This window comes from Peromyscus eremicus, chromosome 19 (genome assembly GCF_949786415.1).
Source record: "Peromyscus eremicus chromosome 19, PerEre_H2_v1, whole genome shotgun sequence".
In the NCBI taxonomy this organism is placed as follows: Eukaryota; Metazoa; Chordata; class Mammalia; order Rodentia; family Cricetidae; genus Peromyscus; species Peromyscus eremicus.
Genome location: NC_081435.1, coordinates 50,939,910 through 50,967,798, shown reverse-complemented (window position 1 = coordinate 50,967,798; position 27,889 = coordinate 50,939,910). Strand labels below are relative to the sequence as shown.

At 40.4% G+C, this 27,889-nt stretch overlaps 1 protein-coding gene across 2 annotated transcripts in view; it reads left to right on the top strand.

The window, feature by feature from the left end:
• Piezo2 (piezo type mechanosensitive ion channel component 2) overlaps nucleotides 1-27,889 on the top strand; it is a 368,019-nt gene that overhangs the window by 146,108 nt on the left and 194,022 nt on the right. For both annotated transcript variants that reach the window (XM_059246283.1, XM_059246284.1), the window contains exon 3: nucleotides 5,856-5,981. In XM_059246283.1, the coding sequence (XP_059102266.1) occupies nucleotides 5,856-5,981 (126 nt within the window). The remainder of the gene's footprint in view (nucleotides 1-5,855; nucleotides 5,982-27,889) is intronic.

The following is a 27,889-nucleotide window of genomic DNA, read 5'->3' as shown; positions in this document are numbered from 1 at the left end:
ACAACTCCTCTTCTAGGAATCTACATAAAATATATTCAAGCAGATATCAAATCTGTGTGTTTATGTGTGTGTGTGTGTGTGTGTGTGTGTGTGTGTGTGTGTGTATGTGCATATTCATGATAGCCCAGTGCACAAAGGCAGGAGAATGGACAGGTACACTCTCGTTGAAGAATTGATGGTGCTACTATGCAGACAAACCTACAAACATGTTACCAAGCAGTCACAAAACACCATGTGTGGGTGACGAGATGCACTGAGAGTATCTACAGAGTTACGGTGCTGACGCATGAAGGCCAGGTGGGGGAGGGGTAGGGGGAGGGGGAGGGGAAGATATTTGTCTGATTGATGTGGAAGATGAAATCAACGGAGAGTCTGTTTGTACAACATTGTGAGTGTACTGAATATTATTGAATTTGTTGTGAGAATTTTTTTTGTTTTTTGCTTTTTGTTTTTCGAGACAGGGTTTCTCTGTGTAGCTTTGTGCCTCTCCTGGAACTCACTTGGTAGCCCAGGCTGGCCTCGAACTCACAGAGATCCGCCTGGCTCTGCCTCCCGAGTGCTGGGATTAAAGGCATGCGCCACCACCGCCCGGCTTGTTGTGAGAATTTTACCTCAATTAGTAATATGTATAAGAAGAGACATTTGCTGTGTTGAGCCTCACTTCCCTACAGTAAAAATGATTAAAATGACGGTGGAACTGAGAACAAAGCCAAAGGCTATTTCTGCCTGATTTCTGCGTCTATAGATTTTGAGCTTTTGATTATCTCAGGGCTAATCAAATTCAGTTTCATTTATCTGAGTTTTCACTTCCGTGGCTAATCACATTCCCATACGGTATTGGTCCAAGAGTTAGGAAACATAAAGCTGATGCATTATAGAATGGAAAACAAAACCTGCCTTTCGTTTTCTTTATTATGATGCTTTGGATCTTAAAGTATCATTTCCGATGGCAGTTCCCTGTTTTATCTGAGGACTGGCCCCTGTGCCCAGGTGTGCTTCAGCAGAATGCCATGTTCTCAGACAAGGTCACACAGTCCCTGAGGCGAAGGATACAGGAGGGAAGGGGGCACAAGAATGGAAATAAACTGATGGGCTGTGATCGATGACTTTCTTCAGTTCCTGTTTGTTGACTAAGGGTGTAAGAAATACTCGTTTGTGGTAGCTCAGTGTTTTAAGTGAACTTTGATACTTGATTATATCTGCTGGTGGTGCTCACTCTGTTTTTTTGTTTTTCGTTTGTCTCTATTTCTTTTGGATCTATTTATTTTATTTTATGTGTATCAGTGTTTTGCTTGTGTATACATGTGTGGCCACATGCATGCTGGTGTCTGAAGAGGTCAGAAGAGGGCCTCAGATCCCCTGGAACTGTAATTACAGATGGTTGTAAGCCATCATGAGCATGCTAGGAAATGAAACTGGATCCACCAAAAGAGAAGAACCTGGGTCCCCTGGAAGAGCAATAAGTGCTCTTAACCACTGAGCCATCTCTCCAGCCCTCAGTTTTCATTTTGTGATTACCATGAAACTTACATAAAGTATCTTATACTTAAAATAATCTATTGTATATCAATCACAATTTTGATTCAGTCACATAGAAAAACTATACTTTGACTTGATATTCCATCCTGTATTATTGTCATGACTTAAGTCTTTATAAATTGATGTACTTTAAGTCATTATTGCAGTTATACTTACTTTGAATGTTTTCTACTTTAACTTTCAATATTAATGGGAGTTAAGTTTGATTTGCCTACCACCATGACAGCATTACCCGTATTCTCAATTTGGCTATAGACCTATCTATGCCTGTGGGGTTTATGGCTTCCTATGCTTTCAAGGAATATTGGTCAGCATCTTTTCATTTCTTTAGAGGAGATAACTTTAGCATTTCATGAAGGGCAGGTCTATACATTCCCTCAATTTTTGGCTACCTGGAGAAGTCTCTGCCTTTCCTTAAGTTTTTACTCTCAGCTTTCCAGGGTGTAGTGTTCTTGGTCGTTAGTTTTCTATCCACACTTGGAGTGTGTCATTCAGGGACCTTGTGGTTCTGATAAGAAATCTGTCAACAGTCTTCTAGTGTATGATAAGCTATTTTTCTCTTCTGCTTTCAAACTGTTGTCATTGGCATTTTTTGGGTTGTTGTTTATTTTTGACAATTTGAAATATATTATTTTTCTGTAATGACTTTACTCTCAACCACATTTTGGTTCTTTGGGTGTTTTGAATCTGCATACTCATTTAAATCTCTGTTCTCAAGCCCTTTGTGCCATTGTTTCTTCCAATATTCCTGCCCAGTTCTCTTTCCCTGCTCCTTCTGGGCATCACTTGGAGTCACTTGCTGATGGCTGACAGGTCCCATGGATTTTCCTCACTCTTGTTAATGCTTTTCTATTTCTGTTCCTCTATTGGATAACTTGAAATTATTTATTTTCTAGTTTTCTGATTCTGTTGCTTAATCTGATCTGCTGTGGAAGCTCTCTGCTGGAGTTTTCTTTCCATGCATTCTGTTCTAGTTTCTATTTGTTTTTCCTTATTTGTGCCTCTTTATTGCATGTCTCATGTTCTTACTTTTTAATTACTGTGACAAAATGCCATAACCAAGGCAACTTACAAAAGAAAGTGTTTAGTTTGGGACTCATGGTTCCAGAAGTTTAGAGTCCATGACCACCGTGGCGGAGAGTGTGGCAGCAGGCAGGCAGGCATGGTTCAGGAGCAGTAGCTGAGAGCTCACCTCTCAGTCTACAAGCAGAGAGAGCGAGCTGATTTTGTTTGGTTACCTTTTTATTTTTTTCTTGAAGCTCATTGACCTGCTTGATATTTTTGAGTTCTTTGTTAGGAATTTTCAATCTCCATTTCTTTGGTGTCTGACACTGGAGCTATGTTTTTTTCTTTGTTGTTTGTTTTTTCCCCCTTGATTATTTGTATTCTTTGAAGCTTGTTAAGTTAACACTTCAGGGAGTAGTCACCTCCCCCCAGCCTTCATTGACAGGTTTCAAGGTAAACAAAAACCACAAACCAAAGCCAAACAAGAAACAGTATGGAGAGTGAGCTGGTTCTGTAGCCTTTAAACCTTTGCTGTAGGAGGACCAGCTCACTCTGCTTGTTCCTTCTTTAGATTCTTGTGCTGTCTCTGTCCCTCAGCCAGGTTTGGTCCTGAGAGCCTCTCATGTGTTTCCAGAGTGCAGAGCTCCAGCATACTCAAAGTTTCATACCTTATCTGTAGCCAGTACAGACTAATTTCTGAGATATGCATCTGCTGCTGGGGTCCAGATGTTTTCTGTAGAAGCTGGTGCAGGCCATTGTGCAAGAAGGTACAAGGAGCTGACCTGGAAGGGAAAGTAGGCAACCCAGGGGAGGCATCAGCTGGTTGTGGGCATACTCGGGTGAGTCACACTGCTGGGTTCACTGGTATGTCTCTTAGTGGAGTCTTCAGGCTGGTTTTTAGGGCCAGTGGCTGGCAATAGAGAGCCACAGGTGAGATGAAGGGCACACCCTCCTCTTCTCCCCGTTCTTACCTGTTTCTGGCTGGTTTCTATTGGCTTGTTACTTCACGGTTCTTGATGAGGTGAGACAGAAGTGAGCTGTCCCTGCTAGAACCCTGCAGGACTGTGGAAACTGGGAGCTCACACCCTTCTCAGTTTTTTTTCAGAGGGAAAAAGTACAAACCCATCCATTCTCTCCTGTACCAAGCTCGGTTAACTGTGGAAGAAGCAGGGACTGAGTGAAGTGAAGCTGACCCTCTCACCCTTTTCACTGCGTTCCCATCTGACTCCTCCCTTCCACTGGGAAGGTGGAAACAAAGCCGCTGGGGCTTCCACAAAAATAGTCCTAAGCGTGGCTTCCAAAGTGGTGTTTCTGTGGGAGGTGACCACAAAGGACCCAATAGGGCGCCATCTTCCCATCTTCCCCATCATTGTCTATTGGTTTGTTGGATCAACGTAGAAATGTGTGTAGTTAATAAAAATAAGTTGGGTTTTTTTTTTTTTTTGAGCAATGTTATTTCATCTGCTCTTTTAACTTTCTCCATAAGGAATCTGAGATTTTGTTTGTTTGATTTAACAGAGGTTTATAGTGTATCTTAATAACCGTAAGGGCTCACTGGTCTCGTTCACCTTTGAACTTATTTCTCAAGACTAACAGAAGTGATATTATTTTACTCTTAAATATATATTTAAAATGTTTATTGAAAACCTCAAAACATCCTTTCTTGTATATATTGAAATGTGGTTTTTGAAAGTTTAGGTTTCTTCTGGTATTTTATTTGAAATTTCATTGAACTTACAGACCAAATTTAAGGCAAATTTGTATCTTTTATCGTACATGATGTCTTTTGTGAATGTAAATTATCCCTTTATTCATCCATATAATTTTTATACTCCCATAAAAAGCCTTATACATTCTTTGTTAGGTTAATTATTAAATATTTTTATTAGCCAAGTTTCAATCAAAGAGTAGTAATGCCATAGGAAATTTATGAACATTTGATTCACATATTTCCCTGCATTTGATTTATTGGCTTATGGAATTTCTTGTATGAACCAGCTGAGAAAGTCCACAATCCTTAGTGTAGGTCATCAGAGAGAGGTGATGAGCAGCCCAAGTTTATGGGCCTTGATCTGAAGCTCAGCTCCGCAGGAAGAGTTTCTTAGCCAGACTAGCTGAGGTAGGGCTGTCCGTGATAAAGACTATCCTCTGTGTTGCCTCGGTTTACTAGGGACTTTGTGACTTTGTAAACTCTTATCAGGACACAGATTAGTGTTTAATCAAATAATTGTGTTCCCTGTCTGGGCCAGGTTGACATGTTCACAAAATCATTACAAAACAGCTTTGATTGCTAACTAACTTGTATTCTGATTTTGTACCTTGCAATTGCTGACACAGAGGGTGTGTATTGGTTTTTGTAAGATGATCTTCTATCTGAATGCCTTCTTGATATTACATGTTTGTTGTCACAGTTGGTCTATAGGCTCAGCTAGACAGTCTGTACTGATACTCAGCATCTGGAAAGCAATCTCTTTGATCATACTATCATCATGTAATCTTTGTCATGGAGACTCAACAGTTTTTTTTCCTCATGGCACTGCTTGCCCCTGTAGTGATGGCATTTAGAATCCTCACTCATTCTCTTGAGAGTCATAGGTTGATAACTAAATGCCTACCATAAACAGGATGCTTGTATAGTTGCGATGTATTCAACATTTAAAGACAGTTACTTGCCTTCTTAGTTTTTTTTTTTTTTTTTTAGCTATTTCTTTAAAATCATTAATGCTTTTGTGTTTTTGGATGTTATAAAATGTTTCTTTTGTGGTATCAAGAAAACTAGTATGAGTCCATTAGTATGTAAATTTCACATGGATTTCTCATGTTGAATCTACTTGCTCTGTACTCTGATAAACATTACAATCTATATTTTACTCTATTTCAATGATCAACATTCTTTATTATTTATATCTATGCTCACAAGTGAAATTAATTTATAGTTTTCTTCTTTATCCTTATTTATTTTTGAAATTGAAGTTACCAAACTTTGTAAAATGTCTTAGGTTACTTTCTTAATTTTGCTTTCTCAAACTACCTTTATAAGAAGATTATGGGTCCCTTCTATGCTGGCAGTGTGTTTCTATATAATTTTATGATTCAGTACTTGTTTCTAATCCATAGTAGTACGCCATATAACAAACAGGAAAGCAAGAATTCCTTTATAGTGAATTTTAATATGTAAAGTCAGTGATATAATATTGCAAAAGAAATAAGATGTCTTTTTTTCTGTAGGTATATAATTAAGATAAGAATTACTTTGCCTCCATACGGGTGGCATGTGAGCACTCCCTCACACTCTGATGCTTCCTCCCCAGGACACACAGGGCGGTTGCTACAGTCCCTGTGCCTCACCAGCCTCTCCTTCCTGCTGCTGCATATCATTTTCCACATCACGCTGGCCAGCCTGGAAGCTCAGCACCGCATCGCACCTGCCTACAACTGTGAGTACCCACCTCGGGTTTCCCCTCAGGTGTGCGTGTAATGGAGCTTCCTATCATCACACACATAGGAATCTGTGACATGCTTGCACTATGAAATTCATTCTAATTTTGGTCATTTACTAATCTAGTATAGAAGAATATATGTGTGTATGTATGTGTGTATATCTATATATAGGATTTGCCATGGAATATGAGGTCATGAGTCAAACAATGGGTCTCCAACTTAGATTAGATATTGAGATCCTATATGATTGTAAAACATGGTCATTGGTCTTAATCTAAAATCGGGATTTGCATAGATCCCTTGGAACTCATCTGTAGGACAAGAACATCCAGTCTGTGAGGGGAGTATAGAAATTTAGCAGTATTATGTGATTTGATTATGACAAGCACAGTGTAGCGTTTGTTATGTCTATGAGAAATGGCATAATGCATACCATTTATTTTCAAACTGTGAGTTTTTCACTTGATATTTATGAGGAAGCAAATGTCTTATTCAGTGTGAACTTATGATACAAGAAAGTCAATATATTTAGTCTTTGTTCAGCTGTTATCATCCCAAAGTAAATCATTCTTCAGTTTCAGTAGAATTTGTGTTTGTCTCTTGAAAAAATAAGCACTTCAAGTAGATGGAATCCAATCCATGTGTTTTCAGTTAAAACTAAAGAGACCTTGAGATATTTGAGATAGACTCTAATAGCAGTTTTGACTTGTCAGTTTTTCTTTGAGGAACCCATTTGTGGCTTTGAAATTTCCTGGACTTTCATGAGCACAAGTATAAGGAATAGGAAGTAAACATACCTTCCCTGTAAAATAAAAAGATCAGAATTCTTCATGTACTGAAGTTAAGTACAGTGTAGGATTTTGTGATGGATTTTACAGTCATAAATTATTCATTAGCCTTCTCTGTACAACTTTTGGACATTTGTAGAACTAAAGATTTATTAGGTTCAAAATTCCTTTAATAGCAATTCCTGCCCAAATCGTATTTTTATTTTAAATCTATATTTTAAGATATGGCTGTTTTTCTTTAAACTGGTATGTAATGTATACACCATAAATCTACCCAACTTAAATATATAACTCAGAGGTTCTTTTAGCATATTCAAAAATTCAGGCAATTATTCAGAATGCTAATTAAAAACATAGTCTTTATCCCTAAAGACATCATATACCTATGGAGAGATATCCTCTGATATCCTTTTGCAGATGGTGTCATGCCCTTGAAAGACATACAAGACCCACCAGGTGCATCAGCTTAGGAGATAAAACGGACTGTCTGTTTTGGACTCTGTCTGTTTATTTCTGTATTTACCTGCATTGAAGCTTTCCAACAATTCTACATAGATAGAAAATGCACCATGAAATGACAATACAACTTTCTCTTCTCTACATTTATAAAGATGTTTACTTTGTATATGTTCTCTCATGAAGGATAGGTAGACAACTTCACACACACACACACACACACACACACACACACACACACACACAAACACGTTTGTTCTTGCTTTGGCTCCTCTTTGCTAGGCAAGGCTACTTCAAGTAAAACTGCAATGACATCGATCTGTGCCCCTATTTCTGAGGGCTTGGGAGAACACCTCTTTGATATTGTGAGGACAGACCTCTTTCCTCTCATTTCTCTTTCTTGTCCACCCTTCTTGTGGGTTACAGCTGCCTCTCACATCACTTCCTAAGTACTTGGCTTCTCAGTACCAGGCTGTTCCCATGTCCCCATTGGAGGCATTTGCTGCTCGTGTGTAAGCTGCACTGCAGTGTGACCTGCGCATGAGTCTAGTGAGACCCTCCCTTCACGTTCCTTCATATTCCCAGATGGGATTCCCCTTTGCATGAATCAACAGATGGAAGTCTGAATAGCAAACTTCAGTTTCAAGAAACCAAATTCCAACTTGAAGTTTGTTTGGATCCACGTCAGTGTTCCATTTTGAAGTTGCAGTGCTTTTGATGAAGTAACCAATAGAAAGGGACTCGGTTAAAGACTGAGGTTTGAAAACTCGAGTTACTTCTTTCCAGCCATAGGCACCTTGAAGGTGAATTTATAGACGTCATAAATTTCTTCTGAAATATCTTGCTGCTTCCTGGGCCGATGCTGGCTCATCGGGTGCTGCAGGTTTGTGTTGGTCCAGTTTCCTGTGGAACATTAATATTAATACATTCTTGAAAAGGGATTAAAGAGGAACGGAACACCAACTTCAGAGCTTTGCAGTTCGTTTCGTGTCCAGGGTCAGCACAGATGAGGTGAAAGTCTAGAGAATGTTTAATGGTCACATTCCTGAAAATGGTGTGAGGCTGGGAGATGGGGACACTGGCCTTTCATTTAGAGTTGGCTTTCTATCCTGACATGGTTGTTTCCCTAGCAGATGGAGCAATGGTTTCACCGTCAGGGCTGCAAACACAAAGTCTTTAATTTAAACATCCACATTTTAAACAAAAAGACAAACACCTTCCTGGTCATCAATGTTATACACCATGGACACTTTCCCCTGTCTTTAAGATGTTAGTAAATGAGAAGAAAATGTCTCCAGCAAGCGGTGTTCAAATCCCAGACCACCAAGTGCTCACTTCTGTGTTTAAATTCTGTTTCTTAATGACTTGTTTCTCTACTTTAAACCCATACCCTCACCCCATTATGGTAGAAAGCTCTCCCTACTTCTCTCAGGAATCCAGGACACGTGTTTGGGGGACAGCAGTAGCATTTATAAATATTGAGCCCTTGAAAGGCCTCCTTCCCCCTGAGTCTTGTGAATATTAACTGGAAGCAGTGAAGAGTTTTGTTTTTCTTTAAACCACCACTATTTAGTTTTTTACTGGTTGGCAGATTTCTTAAAGGTGCCATTGTGCAGAACTGAAACATAATATTCTCTCTCCCTCCTTCCCTCCCTCCCTCCTCCCCCATCTCTGCTCTCTCTCTCTCTCCTCCCCCATCTCTCTCTCTTTCCCTCCTCCCCTATCTCTTCTCTCTCTTTCTCCCTCCCTCTCCCCATACCAAACAGTGCTCCTATAGGTAAGTGAGGAATCAGTGGGACAGAGGCGATGTCTGTAAACCCCCACCACACAAAGTGGTGCACCACTAACTAAAATATTTTCATTCTGTCAGAACCATGCTACTTAAAGAAATGTGAATCTGGTTTCGATTATGTCACTACCGGTTACACAGAAGTGCTGTGTCTGACTCTGTGGTAGATATGTAGCCATGTCAGGGAAATTTCCAAGCCAGACCAGTCTGGATTCCTGTGCTGTACAAAAGCAAAAGCATGCTCTTGATTGAAAGCAACATTCTAGGTTCAAAGCTATGCCAGAGAAATGTCTGATGATGAAAATTACATATGGAAGCTTACCCACAGGGCATCTCCTATACTAAGACACTAGAGATCATGGTATTTTAGTTCCAGGTACTACTGTTTGTACTCACTGCAGAGAGGATTTGCTCTTCTCCAGGGAGGCCATTCCATGGGTCCGGTGTCTTTTAGGACTAGCAAGGCTGTTTATCTGGACAGCTGTGGTCCTTGAAGACATCTGTAGCAACTTAGGCAGCGAGTGGAGCTTTCATTCCAGGATCTCCTTAGCCAGGAGTGCTGTCCAGTCATCTTATGCACAGAATGGCTGGTCTGGTTAGCTGGCCAAGCCTTGCCCTGTGAGGCTGTTTATTCTACTTCCTTCTCCAAGTATGTCTTTTTCTTGTATAAACACAAAGCTAAGTGTGCAGGGACTGTAATGATGAAACCCTAGGCTCCGTGAGGATAGGAGAGCTGTGGGAAGCCATTGTACATCTGAGCGGCAAACCCCGCCCTAGCACCTGCTCACCCCCACACACATAACAAAACTCAGTTGCACCCCCAGACCTACCACCTACTCCCTCACATATACATCACACATCTCAGCTGTATACTGAGCCCTAGCACCTACTCACTCACACACATATCACACCTCTGAGCTGCACACCCAGGACAGCACCTATTCCCCAACCCTGTGCTGAGGTTTGAAACCAAGGCCTCACACTGCTAGGCAAGTGCTCACCACTGACTGTGTGTTTGAGCTGGAATCTTGATTACTCATCGGTTGAGGTCTCTAGTCTCCCCTGTCTTTTTTGAAACTCCCTATTTACCAGGCATTTGGGACAGTTTCTTCCTGTCAAGCCTCCAGTGAGATTTTGGATTTTTCTAGTCTCAAAGGACTTAAGTGTCTGGAGTTCATTCCACAGTTCTCTCTTATTCCTGTATCTGGCTTCACAATTGAGCGACTATTTCCTTGGGGACTTTTAATGGCAGCATTCATAGTTGTACCTGCTGCCCCCTAATGATTAGACACCTCAGATCATCTATGGATTGATGGATACCTAAGGTCTGTTTTCCCTGTTTTAAGAGGACGTGCTACTTGGCCCACAGGCAAGCAGCTAATACAGGCCTCAGCAGTGTTTTCCTGTCATGATCTTCCATCCCAACAACATGGTCAGCACGGAGACACAACTGATGAAGCACCTGTTTATGTAAGACTGGTAGGTTGATGAGGGTCAGTGACATCATCCCATCCTGCTGGTAGTGACATCATCCTATCCTGCTGGTAGTGACATCATTCCATCCTGCTGATTGTGAGTTGGGGCATGGAGGAGCCTCTGTGTCTACATGCAGTTCCCACATACCAGTCTGCACTGACTTGTCATACAGCGATGTAGTTACAGACTTCACTTGGGCTCTGCTAATCATTAATCATGTTAGTTGTACCTGGATCCTTAGATTTGTGGTTATTTGATGGGTCTGTCTTGATAAAAATAATTCTATTGCCAAAGGAAGTTTTTATATTTATACGTATGAATAATATGGATGAAAGAGCTAATGTGGGTGCAATAGGAGGTAAAGTACAGAGAACTGTATTCCAGGTGTATTTTATTTGTATCTCAGTGTTATGGTCTGGTCTTACAGCATCTTCGCGGTTGTCCTCATTTACAGACAACTGTTGAGTCGCAGGAGGAGATTTGCGCTGTCATTAGCTGTCTTTACAAAAGACACATAGATGGACAGTGAGAGTGTGAGGTGGCCAAGGGACCTGTCCCACACAGTTGCATGCCTGTAGGCCAAGGGTTCCTTGAGAACCTGTGTTTCTGTGCCTCTCTCCACCTGTGGCTGTCTTATCCAGGTTCCCACCACCCAGTCCAGCATGCTCCAAATTTCAGTTTCATACCTCTATACCCATCTGTGTTTTGTCCCTGTGTCCACCCTTCACGTCATGTTAACCATTCCTTCTCCAGGACACTTTAACAGTCCCTCAGGCAGATAAGCACAGATGCCTGTGGGGTCCCCAAACATTCTAAGTACCAGTCATCGAACTTGCCCTGTCTGAGCACTGATGGCCTGTTCTCCCACTAGAACACTATTGAATTGAGGACCCAGACACTCATGCTTTATTCAGTTTTGGTAACCTGGCTGGCACTTAATGTTATATCAGTTATTGTACAAGAGTGAATCAACAAATTGAAATCAACCAAATGGGAAATGAGCTTGTTAAAAGGTAAGCTTTAGTGACTTTCTTAAAAAACTGTGCAGTGCTGGCATTGAACCTGTGACCTTGTGCACATGAGGGTAGACTGATATCCCCAAGCCTCCTCTTACTATTAGTTTTGAGACAGTTTCACTGTGCTGCTTAAGACAATCCTCCTCCCCCCTCAGCCTCCCAAGGACTTGGGATTTGCCAGGCCTGGATCCCACGCTTTGTTTGATGACCTGGTTTTGGTGATACCCTTATCACCCAGGCTTAATTCTGAGCTATGGACGAGAGCAGTTGCTGCAGACCAAATCCTGTCCCCAAGCACTTTACTCTCCAGTTGGCCTCTGCCCTTCCCATAGTTCCTTTTCTCCTCTTTTTAGGTCAGGAGGAAATAGGTGCTTGGCATATTTTATTTTTTTAGAAGTATCAGATTAAGTTACTCAGTATTCATTTTCTTTGCATAAAGGAAATTTGGTTGCCATTTTGGACTGGGCAAAACAAGGAGAGAAAGACTGTCCTGGGGGAAGACAAGTTTCAGCAAGGAGGTTTGTAAATTTGGGAGGTGGGGATGCTCGCAATGTGTGGCAGTCATCCCTAGTACTCATCGACTCCCACATCAAGCCCACCAGTTCTCGTCAGATAAGTCACAGGACTTGAAGTCCAAAGTGATTCGGGATTGATTTTGTTTGCTTAAATAACAATTTCCCTGACCTCAGTTTCATGATTCAGCATTTCTGGTGTAAATTATTTACAATAAAAGCACTAAGGCAAGTCTGTGTGGTATGGGAGTAAACTCAAACTCAAATTATAGACAGAGGGCACAAAACCATAACTGTATGTTTTCCAATTTACCGTACAGTTGGAGGATGTTTCAAGGGCATAATGGAAGCCATAAGATTGAACTAAGTACAGTCACAACGTTCCAGAAAGTGTTCACAAGTGTAAGTGTTCTTCAGACTTACGTATAGACCCGTGTGGATCCTCAGATGAGACCACTTTCCACAAGCAGGAGTTTGGCAATTTAGACAGACAGTTCTCTTGTTTTTTGTGTTTTAGCGGCCAAGAAGACTTACTTGTACAATTCACATTTTACATTCATTTTCAGAGACATTTAATTGTTCCTTGGTGATTCTTATGCAGAACTTGAAAACATGTAAAGATATATTAAAATATTACTGGAAAATTGCTACATGCATGTATACATTTGACTTTCCACAGACTGGCTTAACATTGAAGTGTTTGCGCACATGCAGGACAGGACACTACTGATGATTGTTGCCTCAAACTTCTTTCCCTTCTGCTGTTCTTTAATACACTGTTTGGAACGCCAGATTTCTAAAAGGACACTTTCAGGAGGGGCTTAGTTTTAGAAGTTGGTTTATAGCTGGAGCTAAGTGCTGGCACTGTGAGCCTGTGTCGTCACACCCGCCAGGGAAACCGTTCTCCAAGAGCTCAGGAAACAACTCAGTGGGGGTAAGACTGGATGACAGAGCCTGGCAGTCTTCACGTGGGGTTTCCATCTTCTTCCCCGTGAACAGACTGCAATAAGAACAAAGCATCTGTGATCCAAACCACAGGTATTCTAATCGGGATAAAAAACACATGGAATTTCTTCTGAGAGACTTGCTTGATAACGTTTATGTTTGCATACTGCATTTCACACACTTTTTTAAAAATCATTTTTTTGGTTTATTTTATATGTATATAGTGCATTTTGATCATATCTACCCCCACTCCCCCATTCCAGGTCCCCCACCTTTATTATGACAAATGAAATTTTTTTTTTAGATGTGATCTTGAATTTAGTTTGCCAGTATTTTATTGTGATTTTTTTTAATCTAGATTCATCAGGGTGATTGATCTGTAAATTTCTTTTTGTGCATGTCATTGTCTGGCATTGGTATCAGGGTAATGCTGGCTTCATGAAGGGAGTGTGGAGACCGACCTTCCTATGCTTTTTTATGGACTAATTTGAGTATTCTTGTTGGTAATCCTTCTTTGAAGGTCTGGTAAGATTCTGCAGTAAGCCTCTCTGGGCCTGGGCTTTTGGTTTTCACTAGGAGTGATTTTATGACTGTTTCAGTCTTGTTTCTGAGCATAGGTCTGCCGTTGTTAATTTTCTATTGCTGAGATAAAACACCATGACCAAAAGCAACTTGAGGAGGAAAGAGTTTATTTCACCTTATAAAACTCAGGTCACACTCCATCATCTAGGGAAGTCAGGGCAGGAACTTCAGTCAGGAGGCTGGAGGTGGAAGCTCAGATAGAGGCCATGGATGTGTGCTGTTTACTGGCTTGCTTTCCTATAGCATTCAGGACCACCAGCACATATATGGCACCACCCACAGTGAATGGACCCTCCCACATCAATCATCCACCTATGGCTTGCTCATAGGGCAGTCTGGTTGTGGGCATTTTCTTAATTAAAATTCCCTTTTCTGACATGACTGTAGCTTGTGTCAAGCTGACATGAACTTTTCAGCACAAGATCTGTTAAAACTATTCATCATGGGTTGATTTTGGTAGGTCATATGCATCTAGAAACTCATCCATTTTTTGTAGGTTTTTCAATTTAGTGGAAGAGAAGTGTTTTATTTTTATTTTTTTAATAGGCTTCATTGGTATCTGTTGCAACATCTATTTTTGTCCTTTTTTAAAAAAAACTTGGATCTTCTCTCTTTCTTTTGGTTAATTTGGCTAAGTGTTCATTCTGTCTACCTTTTCAAAGAACCTACTTCATTTCTGTTCTGGTCTTAATCATTTCTCCCTGTCTATTGCTTTGAAGTTTGATTCATTATTGTTTGTCCACAGCAATAAAGTGAATCATTAAGCTATTTGAGATTTCTCAAAGTATTTGATGTAGGAAATTACAGTGATGAATGTTCCTCATAGAACTGCCTTCATCCTGTCCCATAGTAGAATTTGCTACATTGTATTGTCATTTTTATTAAATCCTTTTATTCTTTCCTAAGTTTTCACCTTACATTGTTTAATCTTTATGAATTTGCCTGCTCTCTCTAGTTTCTCATTTTGGCGATATCTAACTGCATTGCATTGTGGTCAGATAGAATACAAGATATTATTTAAATCTTTCTAGATTTGCTGAGACTTCCTATATGTCATAATATGTGGTTTATTTGGAGAAAATCCAGGAGCTGCTGAGAAGAGCAGGTATTTTGTAGTGTTTAGGCGCAATGTTCTGTAGATGTCTGTTAGGTCCATTTCACTTATGGTTTTGCTTAACTCTGATGTTTCTCTGCTGTTACTTTTTTTCTGGATGCTGTTATTATTATTATTTTTTTTTGGTGACTGTGGAGCTGAAATCTCCCGCTGTTACTGTGTTGGATTTATATCTAGAAATATTTGCTTTATGAAAATGAGTGTACCTGTGTTTGGTGCATACATGGTTAGAACTGTCATATCGTCTTAAGTGTGATGTCAACTTCATTTCTTCTGACCAGTTTTAGTTTGAAATCTATTTTGTTTGGTATTAGAATAGCTGCACCAACTTGTTTCCTAGTTCCATTTGCTAGGGGCACTTTTTCCCATCCTTCCTGTGGCTATTATCTATCTTTGAAAGTAAGCTGTGTTTCTCAGAGATAGCAGAAAAGTTGGATCCTGCTTTTTATATCCAATCTGAATCTGTGTCTTCTTATTGGTGAACTGAAATCAGAGTCATTAAAAATATGTGTATTGATTTTCATGATTTTGTTCATTTTATGGTCTTTTCTTAGGCTTGTTTTGATGAACTGCTCTGGTATTATGTATTTTCCACCTGTTGCCTCTTTGGAGTGTTTAATCCTTTTCTTCAGTCTGAAGCATTCCTTCCAGTATCCTCTGTAGAGCTGACTTCCTGGTAATGTATTCCTATAGTCTGTTTTTGTAATAGGAAGGTTTAATTTCTCTTTCACTTTTAATAGATAGTTTCATTGGGTATAATAGTCTGAGTTCGGCAGTCGTGCCTTTTCAGAACGTGTAATACTTCCTTCCAAACCTTTGGATTAAACAGTTTCCATGGTTAGTTCTGATGGGTTTGCCTTTCACATGACTTGGCCCTTTTCTCTTGCAGCTTTCAGTCACCTTTCTTTCTGCCCCTATCCTATATATATTTATATATTTTGTAATGTGAAAGTTGAGATTCTTCTTGGAAAAGATTCTGATTAAGACTGTAAAACCCACAGCCAAGTAGCAAATGGAGGTCTTAGGTGAATTCAAATGCCAAGAACAGCACCATGAGCTAGCATCTAGAGGTGAGGACAGTCACCTTCAGTTTAGAGTGAGTCATGGTACTTATGTGTGGCTCAGTAACAAACTGTAGAGCTAACTAACTTCTGCCAAGGTAGTAGTATGCCATTTACTTCTTGACTTGGTTTAATTTCAGTTTATAAGTCTTTTGTTGATCTTTGTTTTGAGATGAATTAAGTCACTGTGAAAATATACCATAGCACACACCGTAACCCTTGTTATTTCTAGAGTATGTGTTCTGATGTGTCCATACACAGCTCCAGGGATTGGCCTGATTGGCCTGATTGTCCATTGAGAGAATGGAGAAAAGAGAAACACATATGGACACATAGAAAAGCTGTTGGATTCTGATGAAGAAGCCTCAGCAGCCTGGATGCTCAGCATGCTTATTGTGTGTAGTTGAACAGGGTGGACAGGTTATTGCATACAGCAGAACAGAAGGCAGGTTTAGCTAGTTTCCATAGGAACTGTCTCTGTCGGGGAGTAGTCTTCAGGCAGTGAACAATGTGGCAGTACGGGAAGAGAACTATGGTAGACATGTTCTGCATGTACTATCAACATTCACTTCAGGACCCCAAGAAAGACACGGGGATCCCTCAATGACAGAGAAATGGAAGAGATCTACATGAACAGCCTGGACATGAGTGGGGGTAGTGAAGGGCGAGGGTCGAGGGAAAGAGAGCTTGGGGGAGCGGGAGATCCCAGCTGGATCAACAACAGAGAGGGAGAACAAGGAATAGGAGACCATGGTAAATGAAGACCACATGAGAATAGGAAGAAGCAAAGTGCTAGAGAGGCCCACAGAAATCCACAAAGATACCCCCAACAACAGACTGCTGGCAATGGTCAAGAGACAGCCTGAACTGACCTACTCTGGTGATGGGATGGCCAAACACTCTAATTGTAGTGCTAGAAACCCCATCCAACAACTGAGGGATCTGGATGCAGAGATCCATGGCTAGGCCCTGGGTGGATCTCTGGGAGTCCAATTAGCAAGAATGAGGAGGGTTTATATGAGCGAGAATTGTTGAGACCAAGGTTGAATAAAGCACAGGGACAAATAGCCAAACGAATGGAAACACATGAAATATGAACCAATGGCTGAGGGGTCACCAACTGGATTAGGCCCTCTGAATGGGTGAGACAGTTGATTGGCTTGATCTGTTTGGGAGGCATCCAGGCAGTGGGACCGGGTCCTGTGCTCATTGCATGAGTTGGCTGTTTGAAACCTGGGGCCTATGCAGGATCCCTTGGCTCGGCCTGGGAGGAGGGGACTGGACCTGCCTGGACTGAGTCTACCAGGTTGATCTCAGTCCGCGGGGGAGGCTTTGCCCTGGAGGAGGTGGGAATGGGGAGTGGGCTGGGGGGAAGGCGAGGGGGCGGGAGGGGGAAGAACAAGGAAATCCATGGCTTATATGTAGAACTGAATTGTATTGCAAAATAAAAATAAAAAATTAAAAAAAAATCACTTTAGGACTGGGAGATAAGACTTGTCATTTTTCTGAGCTACTCTGGGAAAGGTTTTGCTGTTCCCATGAGTCTGAGGCTTCTGTCCTTGACATGGCCCATTCCCGTGTCAACAACACACGTTCACTCAGGACTGCCCTCATTTCCAGAGTGTTCTAAGAACCTCAGAGGATGTCTGAAGCCACAGATAGTACTAAATTCTGTGTTTGCTGCTTTTAACCTACATGCACATACTCTTTATAAAATTTAACTTACAAATTAGGCACAGTAGGAGATCATCAATTATGACTGATGATTAAAAAAAAAAGAGCCATGATCACAACAGTCTGCAGTCAAATAGCCAGAGTCTTTACTCTTTTTCTTTGCGGCCATTATTTAGTAAAATAAAGGAGTTTGAAAATGAGCAATGTGATGGCATGAAGGCCAGTCTGGTGACAGAGGGCAGCTGTGTATCTGGTAGAAGCCTAATATACTGCATGGACACGCTGGTCAAAGAGGTGATTCATGGTCAAAAGGGCAGAGCAAGATGGTATGACATCACATTGCTCAGAACATGGTATATTTTAAAGCCTCTGAATTGTTCATTTCAAGAATTTTCCATTTAACTTTTTCATCTGGCAGTTGAATACAGGTAACTGAATTATGGACTGTAGAACTGTGGTTAAGAGGAGCTGCTGCATTGCTCCCTACTTTGGGGGAGGGACCAGTGCCTTAAAGGAATTCTGTTCCTCCTCCTCCTCCTCTTCTTCTTTTTTAAACACATTTTCTAGATGTTATACGTCAGGTAAATCTCTCAACTCTGAGTTTAATGTGTATTTAGCAAATATCTAAAAGTAGATGCAGAGATGTTGCTTTTGGTCCAAAGGGAAAATGCCACTGTTTAAAAAGCTATCCAATTTATCAAATTAGCCTTTCTCTTTTTAATGATATTGCTGTTCAATCTTACCCAGAAAGAAGTTTCTGAGCATATGTATAGCCCAGATACAATTCTGATATTTTAAGACTTCATAAATGGTAGGAGTATATGTTTTTCATGCTTGAATGAAGCATTCATGATTTAAAACAAATAACTAACAGTTTTTTGGTCACTGAAGGAAAAAAATCTTGTATCTCTAACATGATCACATAGAACGTAAGAAAGGAGAGGTTGAAAAGCACTTTAAGAAGCATGACCTTTCCATGCAAATAGGTCACATGACTAATATATCTTGATGATGAAAGTATAAGTACCGTGAGATACTGAAATGATGACTAATGTCTCAGAGTGATGGCTGAGAATTTGTTCATGAAGGCAGTAACTTCTTTGTAAAGAGGGAAGTAGACAAGAGAGTGAAATAGAACACAGCTGGACAAAGCAAAAGAGATGGGCTCCAGCACATCACAAACTCACCAGAAGTGATGGAAAGATAGACTGTAAAACACTCAAACTGTAAACATTTGGTGATCATTGACCATGAGACATAGACTGAGGAGCCACACAAGACCTGGTGTGCAGCTCCTGTATGAAACACCTCTGCATTTGTAGATAGGACACTGTGGAAACTTGGAAAAGCTTAGAAAGGAAATACCATATCTGATTCAGCTGCAATTTGGGTGATTAGTGTTGTCCCATAATGTAAGAGGTTTGTTGTCTAACTCCTATAGTTAGTTAGTTGTTTTAGTCCTGAGTCCCCGTGGATGTATGAGAATGAGATGTGTGTTTTGATGACCTAACACAGTCTACATTGCTCGCCCACAACTGTACCTACCCTCCAGAGAAAGCCAACATGGTTGGAAGCTGATATTATGATATTGTGAGAATATCCCCAGATATTTTCATTAATGGATTCTGTAAGAGAATACCCTGTGGCTTCCTTCTTTGTTTTTGTTGAAGTTTATTTCCCTTTAGACACAATATCCCTCTAGCTGTTGACCTTTACACTTCAGGTTGGAAGAGTATGGTCTGTGTCATTCATGAGCAAATCCTTTTCCACTGAACTGGAATTTTCTTTGTTGGGTCACCAGCATAGAAGCAAAGTTTCAGCTTGCCTTTGTCATTACTGTCTTAGCATGATCCATGGAAAGAGCATGGTCAATAAGAATCTCCTGAGAATTATATCCTATATAAGCTCTCTTGCTTTGAAATTTCTATACACTCAGCATAATGAACTCTTCCACTAAACAAAACAGTACTCATGGATCAGTTTGTTCTTTATCATTTTAGGAATAAGGAAAAAACACAGTCATGACTGTAAAAGATTGTACCAAAATATCTGGTTGGCTAACATTCATCTAATGATATTATAGATAATATAATTTTAAAATTAGAATTAGAATACTTTTTATAGCCTTAGTAAAAGTCTGAAAAATTAACCCAGCTATATAGTTCATTAAAAAAGAAAATGCATGATTATCATATATTTATAAAAATATATTTATTGTATTATAATAACTGTTTGATAACACCAAAGACTGTGTTTTATAAGTGGTGCATATTAAGATTTACTAGAATATCTCTTTCGTTTTTAGTACTTTTAGAGGTTGAGTGAAGAGAGTTGAGACATTAGGAACAATAGCCTTCAGACAGAATTAGTGTTGATGATGATATAAGACGCTTTGCTTCTTGTTTTCACCAAGTGAGTCCTTAAGTTACATTCAGAATGCTTTAAATAAATTCCAGACAAATTGTTGGAATAAAACCAAGGCTAATATTGAATGTACATACTAAATCAAGATGGCATGTTTAGGATATAACTTTCATATAAAGAAGAGCAATTACATTTCTACAAAACCAAGCACAGAGCCTTATGATGGAAACTATTCCAAAGTAGATGAAAAGCTTGATTTACTCCGACTTCATCATTACCATTATTCCCATCCATACCCTTAATTTCTCATGTCAATGTCATCTACAATGTATTATCCATGTGTGATCTTTTGACATAGATTGATGAACATTTAACATTTCTTTCAATGCAAATAATTAACCCAACATAACATTGTTATTGAAGAATCTTGATTCTTGTTCCTTGAAATAAAGGCAGACAGTCCAGGTAGCAATGGAATATCTATAGCACCATTTAGGTTTTTCTGTTGATTTGGGTGCAGTAAGCCTTTGTAGCAGGAAGACTTTGAAAATGAAACAAGACAGATGCACTTGCCATTTGGAACAACTGAGCCATAGCACGCACCTTAAATAGTGAGTCAGCATGCTGGTGAGATGTGTCTTACTGAGACATCTCACTAATAAGAGCAAATGTTAGCAGAGTTTGTTGGCAGAATGTGATCAGTTCTTTCCTCTATGGCATAGTCAACAGTACTGGCATTTAGTTTACATTTAGAATTATAGATTTTGTCTTTGAGTCATGGAAGTAAAATTTTCATTTATGACAAAATTTCATATATATTATGCTTTGGTGATGGAATTAATGGTATTTTGTACTCAATCATATACAATACTCATGGGGTACATAGTTTTGTTTATGTTTTAAAGTTTCAGTGGCTAACTTCATATCTCAAACTATGTGCTTCTGGGTAAAGCAGAATTTTTGTTTCTATTAGGATGAAACAAATTTATTTACTTTTTTTATAAACAGTGTCTTATGATGCCCAGCTTGACCTTGAGCTTTTTGTGTATCAGGATGACTTTGAATTCCTGGTTATCCTCCCTGTATTTCAAGTGCTGGAGTTATTCTTCTGGTATTTTTTAAAATTACCAAATAATTGTGTGTACTTACAGGGTACAATGGAATATTTTGATCTGTGGATACATCATACACCAATTGATCAGAATTCTAACATACCCATCACTTCACCAGCTTAGGTTTAGTGATAAGAACTGCTAAAAATCTTTTAGCAACTTGAAATAAAGTACAATCTTCTTTAACATGTAATTATCACGCAGTACAGTAGCTCTCTAACACGGATTCTTCCTGTCTAACTTTAACCGTATCCTCTGCCCTTTTCCCCATCCTGTCCTACCTCTCCAGCCTTAGTTGTGAGGTCTTTTCAATATTCCACATCTTTATGGAATCTTTGTGTCTAGTTTACTTCAGTTGGGTTCGTGCCTTCCAGATGTATTCATGTTGTGAGAATTTACTTCCTTTCAAAAACCAAATAGTGTTCTTTCTGCAGTGTGTGTGAGCTGGGGACTTTCTCCCCTCATCCACTGATGGACACTTAGGTTGCGTCCGTAGCCTGACTTTTGTGAACAGTGCTGGGAAGAACTTGAGATTAAAGATATGTAGCTGCATGCCAGTAGTGGAGGGAATTTGTGGGTCATCCAGTAGCTCTGATTGTCCCTCATTCTCCTTCCTACCCCCTCTCTGAGGAACCTGCATTGTTTTCTGAAAGGACTGTTTTAGTTTACACTCTGACCAGCAGTGTACCAGGATTCCCTTTTCTCCAAACATTTGACTGCTCACCTTTTGATGACAGATATTTAGTAAGATGTGAAGTGATGTCCCTTTTTTGTTTTAATTTGCCTTTCCATGATGGGTACATATGTTGAGGTATTCTTTCTTTCAAAGGCATTGCCCATCTATATCTCTTTTGAAAAATATGAGTTTATCAGATGTATGATTTGCAAATATTTTCTCCCAATCTCTAGGGTGTCAATTCACTGTTAGTTGTTTCATTTGAATCTATGTATTGTTGTGGATAGCATAGATATTTTTATTAAGAAGAATCATAATTTATTAAAATGGATTTAACATACATTTAAGCATGGGTAGGTAATAAAAAAGCACTCAGGGAAGGAATACAGTTCATCAAAATGTGTGAATGTAGGCTTCTTGTAGGAGAGTCACAGGCAGTATGGGCATTTTGGTCAGCTTGGCAAGATGGAGAATCATCTAGAAGACAAACTTCTAGGCATGTCTTACAGGAGTTTCTAGATTGGATTAATTGAAGTAAAGAGATCTAACCTAAATATGGGCAGCATAATTTCCTGGGTGAAGACAACCAAAAAGAAAGTGAGCTGAGCACCAGCCTTCATCTTCCATGGTTTCTGAGTGAGGATGAAATGTGACCAGCTGCACCATGCCTTCCCTGCTGTGGGGGGCCATTCCCTCAAACTGTGAGCCAAACAAGCCTTTCCTTCCTTCCGTTCATTTTGCCAGCCATTTTGTCACAAGGAAAAGAAAAGCAGCTGTCTCAGTCACTGTCCCGTTGCTGGGAAGAGACGCCATGACCACGGCAACTTTGATCAGCGCCAACATTTAGTTGGAGCTTGCTTACAGTTTCAGAGGCTGAGTCCATTATCATCAAGGCAGGGAGTGTGGTGGCAGGCATGGGAAGCATGGCCCTGGGGAAGTTGACCGCTACATCCTGATCCACAGGCAGAGAAAGAAAGAGACACTGGGCCTTGTATGGGCTTTTGAAACCTCAAAGTCCACCCCTAGTGACACACTTCTTCCAACAAGGCCACATGTCCTAATCCTTTTAGTCCTTTCCAATAGTGCCAGTCCATGGTGACTGAGTATTCTAGAATATGAGTCTATCAGGGCAGTTCTTATTCAAACCACCACAGTAACCGATGCAGGCATCTTAACAACATTAATGCTTATCAACCGATGAATATGAAATATCTTCATTATTTGTAAAATCGGTTGGTCTTCAACTTTTATGAGTATTTTGTAGTTTGCAGTGTACATATCTTTACCCTCCTTGATTAAATTCACTATTAAGTATGTTCAATTTGAGGTTATTTTGAATTGGATTCTTTACTTAATTTCTGTTTCAGATAGTTTATTATTAATGTATAAAAGGCCACAGTGGTTTTGATATGTTGATCTTGTAACATGTAACCAAGGAGTATTATTATTAGATGTTGAGGCTGAGTGAGAATCATGGAACTGGATTATGAAAAGGCTTTTCACAGGATAATATATTCCCAGATGGCTCAGTCAAGTAAAGCCTCATATCTGAATCTACAGAATAATGATAGAAACTGAATTTGAAAAGAGAAAGAATTCCCCCACCAAGGATATCAAACAGCCATAAGTACCATTCACAGTTATTCAGTTATAATCTGCTGATTACTCACTAAATCCTCTGTGCCATTCCAAATGTGGTCAACATGGAAGTTCAAAAAGAATATCATTAAAAACATAAATCCCTATCTATGATGGGACACCTCATGCAGCCTTGAGGCAGGGGAAGGGCTTGGACTCACCTCTACTGGATGTGCCTCCCCCTGGGAGGCCTTGACTTCTTGTCAGGGAGGATGGGGGGAATGGGAGGTTGGTTGGGGGGCAAGGCTGGGGGGCTGGAGGAGGGAAGAGGGGGATCTCTGATTGGTGTGTAAAATGAAAAAAAATTCTTTATTAAAAAAAAACATAAATCCTTGTTCTCAAGGAGCTGATGTTCTGTAATACTGAAGATGTATAAAAATGGGCTTTGTAATATTTTAATGATAATAATTACTGTGGTGGTTTGAATTGAAAATGACCCCCACAGGTTCTCATAGAGAGTGGTACCATTAGGAGACACAGCCTTGTTGGAGTAGGTGTGGCTTTGTTGGAGGAAGTTCACTGGGGACAGGCTTTGAGGTTTGAGATGCCCAATCCTTCTCTTTTTTCTTGCTGCCTGTTGACCCAGATGTAAATAGAACTCTCAGCTGCTTCTCCAGCACCATGTCTGCCTGCATGCCACCATGCTTCTTTCCATGATGATAATGGACTAACCTTCTGAACTATAAGCCAGCCCCAATTAAATGTTTTCCTTTATAAGAGTTGCCCTGGTCATGGTGTCTTTTCACAGCAATAGAAATCACGACTAAGACAATTACTAAGAAAAATATCTGGAAAAGTAGAAAATTGAAATATCAGTGTCAAGCACAATTAGATCTTCTTATAGGGAGGTCACAGAAACAGGTACAAGGAAGCAGGGGTCTTCCTCATGGGGTGCCCCTGTCTGTGCAGACCTCTCCCTCGCACAAGGTGCTATTTGTGTTTAGTTTACTTCCAAACCCCACACTCTGTAACGTCATTTACACAGAGAAGGAATGTTAAGTAAAATGAAGGAAAATCTGAAGTAGCATTGCTGCCATGCCACTGACTGGGCTAACCCCCTCCTCACCTCAGAGTTCTCAGGTGACAGGTAACAAGAGAAGTAGCTTCCAGGCAAGACTAAATGACCTCCGTAGAGCTTTTGAAACAGGGGCTTCCAGGCCATGCAGGGGAGCTGTTTCAGTGACTTCCTTCTTTATAGTCCTTGTAACTACCAAAGCCCAGACATTCCTCTTCCCCAAGGCCCTTTTGTCAGTGGGTACAAATGCTGACCTGGGGCTGAAGTAATTTGGCTCTATTTCTAGATTCACGTTTCTGTTTCTGCCTGCACATTTCAGTCCCCTCGAAATACAGTGAAGGGGCATTTGTTCTCTGCAATAAGCTCCCAAAGTTCTCTCCCAGCCTTCCCTTGCACCCTCCTCCTCCATTTTGCCATCCTTCCTTTCTTCTCCACTTTCTTTCCTCCGTTCCCCTCTTCCCTTCCTTTTCTCCTCTCTTTGTAGAATAGTCATTGTATTTGGAGCATAAACTAAAACACCACAATAATTTTAATGAACTCAGTACGTTTATTAAATCTTATACGTTTGTGCAAATCAAAAGGAGAACCAGATAACCAGTAAAACTTGAAAGGAACATGTAGATGTGCTCTTAGAATCTCGTACTAAAATTATTATGCTCATGCACACATAGTTAACTGTTGATATTTTCTAACCAAAGTTACTTATGATAGTGTCTTTGTATGGTAGAATAAGTGGGAGAGAGAGAGAGAGCTCAGTGGTTAAGAGCATTGGCCTGCAGAGGGCCTGGGTTGGGTTTCCAGAACTTACATGGCAGCTCACAACTATCCTCAGCTCTCGTTCTAGGGGATCTGACCCTCTCATCTGACCTCTATAGGCACCCGGCACACAGGTGGTGCATATACACACATGTAGGCAAAACACCCATATACGTAAAAATAAAACAATTTTTTTCAAGTGAGTTTCATGTGTAAATTTTAGCGAACCAGTAAAATGCTTCTAAAGAAATTAGGGATTGGGCTGGGGAGATGGTGGCTCAGTGGTTAAGAGCACTTACTGCTCTTAAAGAAAAACTCAGATTGGTTGCTAGCACCCACTCTGGGTCCCTCAAAACTTCCTGTAACTCCAGTGCCAGAGGCTCTAGCACCCTCTTCTGGCCAATGTGAGCATCTGCATTTACATGTACAAACAAATCTGTTCGTACAAACACATGATACACACGTATAATTAAAAATAAAATCTTTTAAAGAAATATCGATGTGATGTCAACAGTGTGGGAACTAATTGGAAGTTTCCTGACTGTTTCCTATGGCTTTGGTGGATAAGAGAGGTTAAAAAAGAGAGAGAGAGAGAGAGAGAGAGAGAGAGAGAGAGAGAGAGAGAGAGAGAGATTGATTCTGGTCTGGCTTCATCACTTAACCAACCGAGAGTTCTCAAGGTCCTGATTATTTTTCCCAGACTCTCATGAAGGTTAAGTTAAATCTTGTTTTTTGAAACAGTTTCAACAATGTAAGAAGTCTCATTATATTAAGTGGAAATGGCCACTTGGTGGTGTTTTAAAGTGATCTATGGTTTAGGAAAACATAGCTTAGGAGCTACACATGCAGCTTGGGGGTAGAGCACTTTGCTAGCTTGTGTGAGACCCTGGGTTTGATCCCCAGGACCACAAACTATAAGAATAATTGCGACAGGCATCTCCGTAAAGACACAGACCTGAATCCTGTCAACATAAGGGTAACAGATTAAATTGTACGTATAGAGAACTGCCCCTCTCCCACTTGAGAAAATGGCAGAGGACATAAGCAATATGTCCATGGTGACCAGAGATTTCAGCTGAAACGACAGAAGATAGTGAAATAGTTTCTGCCACTCTCTCTTGCCTTCAGTCCTTGTTTTCCTACCCATCATTCAAGCTTGTGTTTTGTCTGTTTCTATGGCACCCCTTCCTCCAGAGAAGTATATGTCTCTCTCATTTCCCTATGCCTTCTGCTTCAAGCACGGTGCCTGGCTTATGGAACACACTTAGCTTTTTCAGTGACAAAGTGACCGGTATGCTACCTATTGTCCCAATCTAATTAGCTAGACCACACTAATTCACAACACACAAATGAGTGTGTGTTGCTTTCTGACTCTCGGGCTCTAGTTAAACACAACTAGCCATCTCTTCCCGATATTAACTCTCAACTAAAACAAGTGGGCACAGCCAGCATCATTAGCAACCCCTACCAATGTAAATCGAGCGAGTTCAGTCATGGTTTAGTAATTTTTTAAAGTAACATTTATTTCCTTTAACTTTTATAAGATTTGATTAAAGGAAAGCATCTCAACTGCTTCAATCTTTTTAATCTAATATGAAACCCTTGGGAATGCATTCTTCCTTTTCAAGGACTCTGTGGGAAAGCTGCTTGCTTTGGCTTATTAGGTTCGTTATCAGTGACAGTCATTTGGGAGGTTGTAAACTGACGAATGAAAGAGACATCACAGACCACATCAGTGTCAGTGCCCTGAAAGCATCTTCCTTCCTGTTAGGAAATCTGCAGTGATCCCAGGTCTGGGTTCGAGGAGAAGATACCACACTCCAGCCTCTGGCTGCTCGCTTGGTTTTACTGGCTGGCCATGTGAGTACAGGAACGCCCTTACCAGGTGTACTCAGAGTCATGGCCAGGTTCACGATTTTCTGAAATCTTTTTGTCTGGACGCAATAGGACAATGAGGGGCAGTGTTGATGCTGCTACTTCGTGTGAGGGAAATGGAGTCCTGTTCTGTCTGCCTCTGTTCCCTACTTGTGGACTAAGGAGAGTGGGAATGGTGGGGGGCTTAGAGCCCTTCTGTCACCCCTGAGTTGTGAAACACAGTCCTTAGATGGTCACTAGGAAAAGCACTTAAGAACCAGAGTATTTTTCAGCCCATTATCTTTTCCTTAAGCATTATTTGAGCACGGTGCGGGTGGTACTTATGAGACTGGAGCTTGTGGTGCTGCTGTTCTACAGGGCAGATAGGCAGTAGATTCATCCCTCATAGCCTGCACTAGCATTCTTTAAACAACTACAGAATTTCAGGAAATGAGGGTGAAATGTTGGTTTTTCAATTATAAGCCTATTAAAATATCCAAAATGTAACGATTACTTTCTTGGATCTTTTATCTCAAAAATGGTTGTAACTTCAGTTTCTACCACCCAATAAGGGACTGTCTATGTGTGAGTACTCAGAATTTTAATAGTGAACCTTCTTTTAAAGGCTTATGGCTTTGGATGAGCGAGATCCCTTCCCTTTATTTTCTGGAGTAGGTAATAGGTGATTTTCATCCAAGTGACCTTCTTACCAATGGTAACTGTTACTGACAGGTTATGACGTCTTACATTATCTTCCCATGCCTTCTTCCTGTGAGTGTGAGGGTGTGCCTGAGTGTGTATCCCTGCAGTAACATGCCACTTATCTGCATATTTTGTATTATTATTATGCACATAAGTTATAACAGCCATCTAAGGTCAGCTACTTTGGTAGTGCACTGGACCAGAGACTCCTGTCTTTATGAATTGTTAGCAAGAATCACTCTGAAGTGTAAAGAAGGAACCAACCATGAGTTTGTAGCCACTTGCAGACCATTTCCCCTTTGAGGGTTTAATCAATGTGTATTTTTTCACAGCACTTGGTAAAGATTTCTACTCTCTCCCAAGCTACTCTCTGA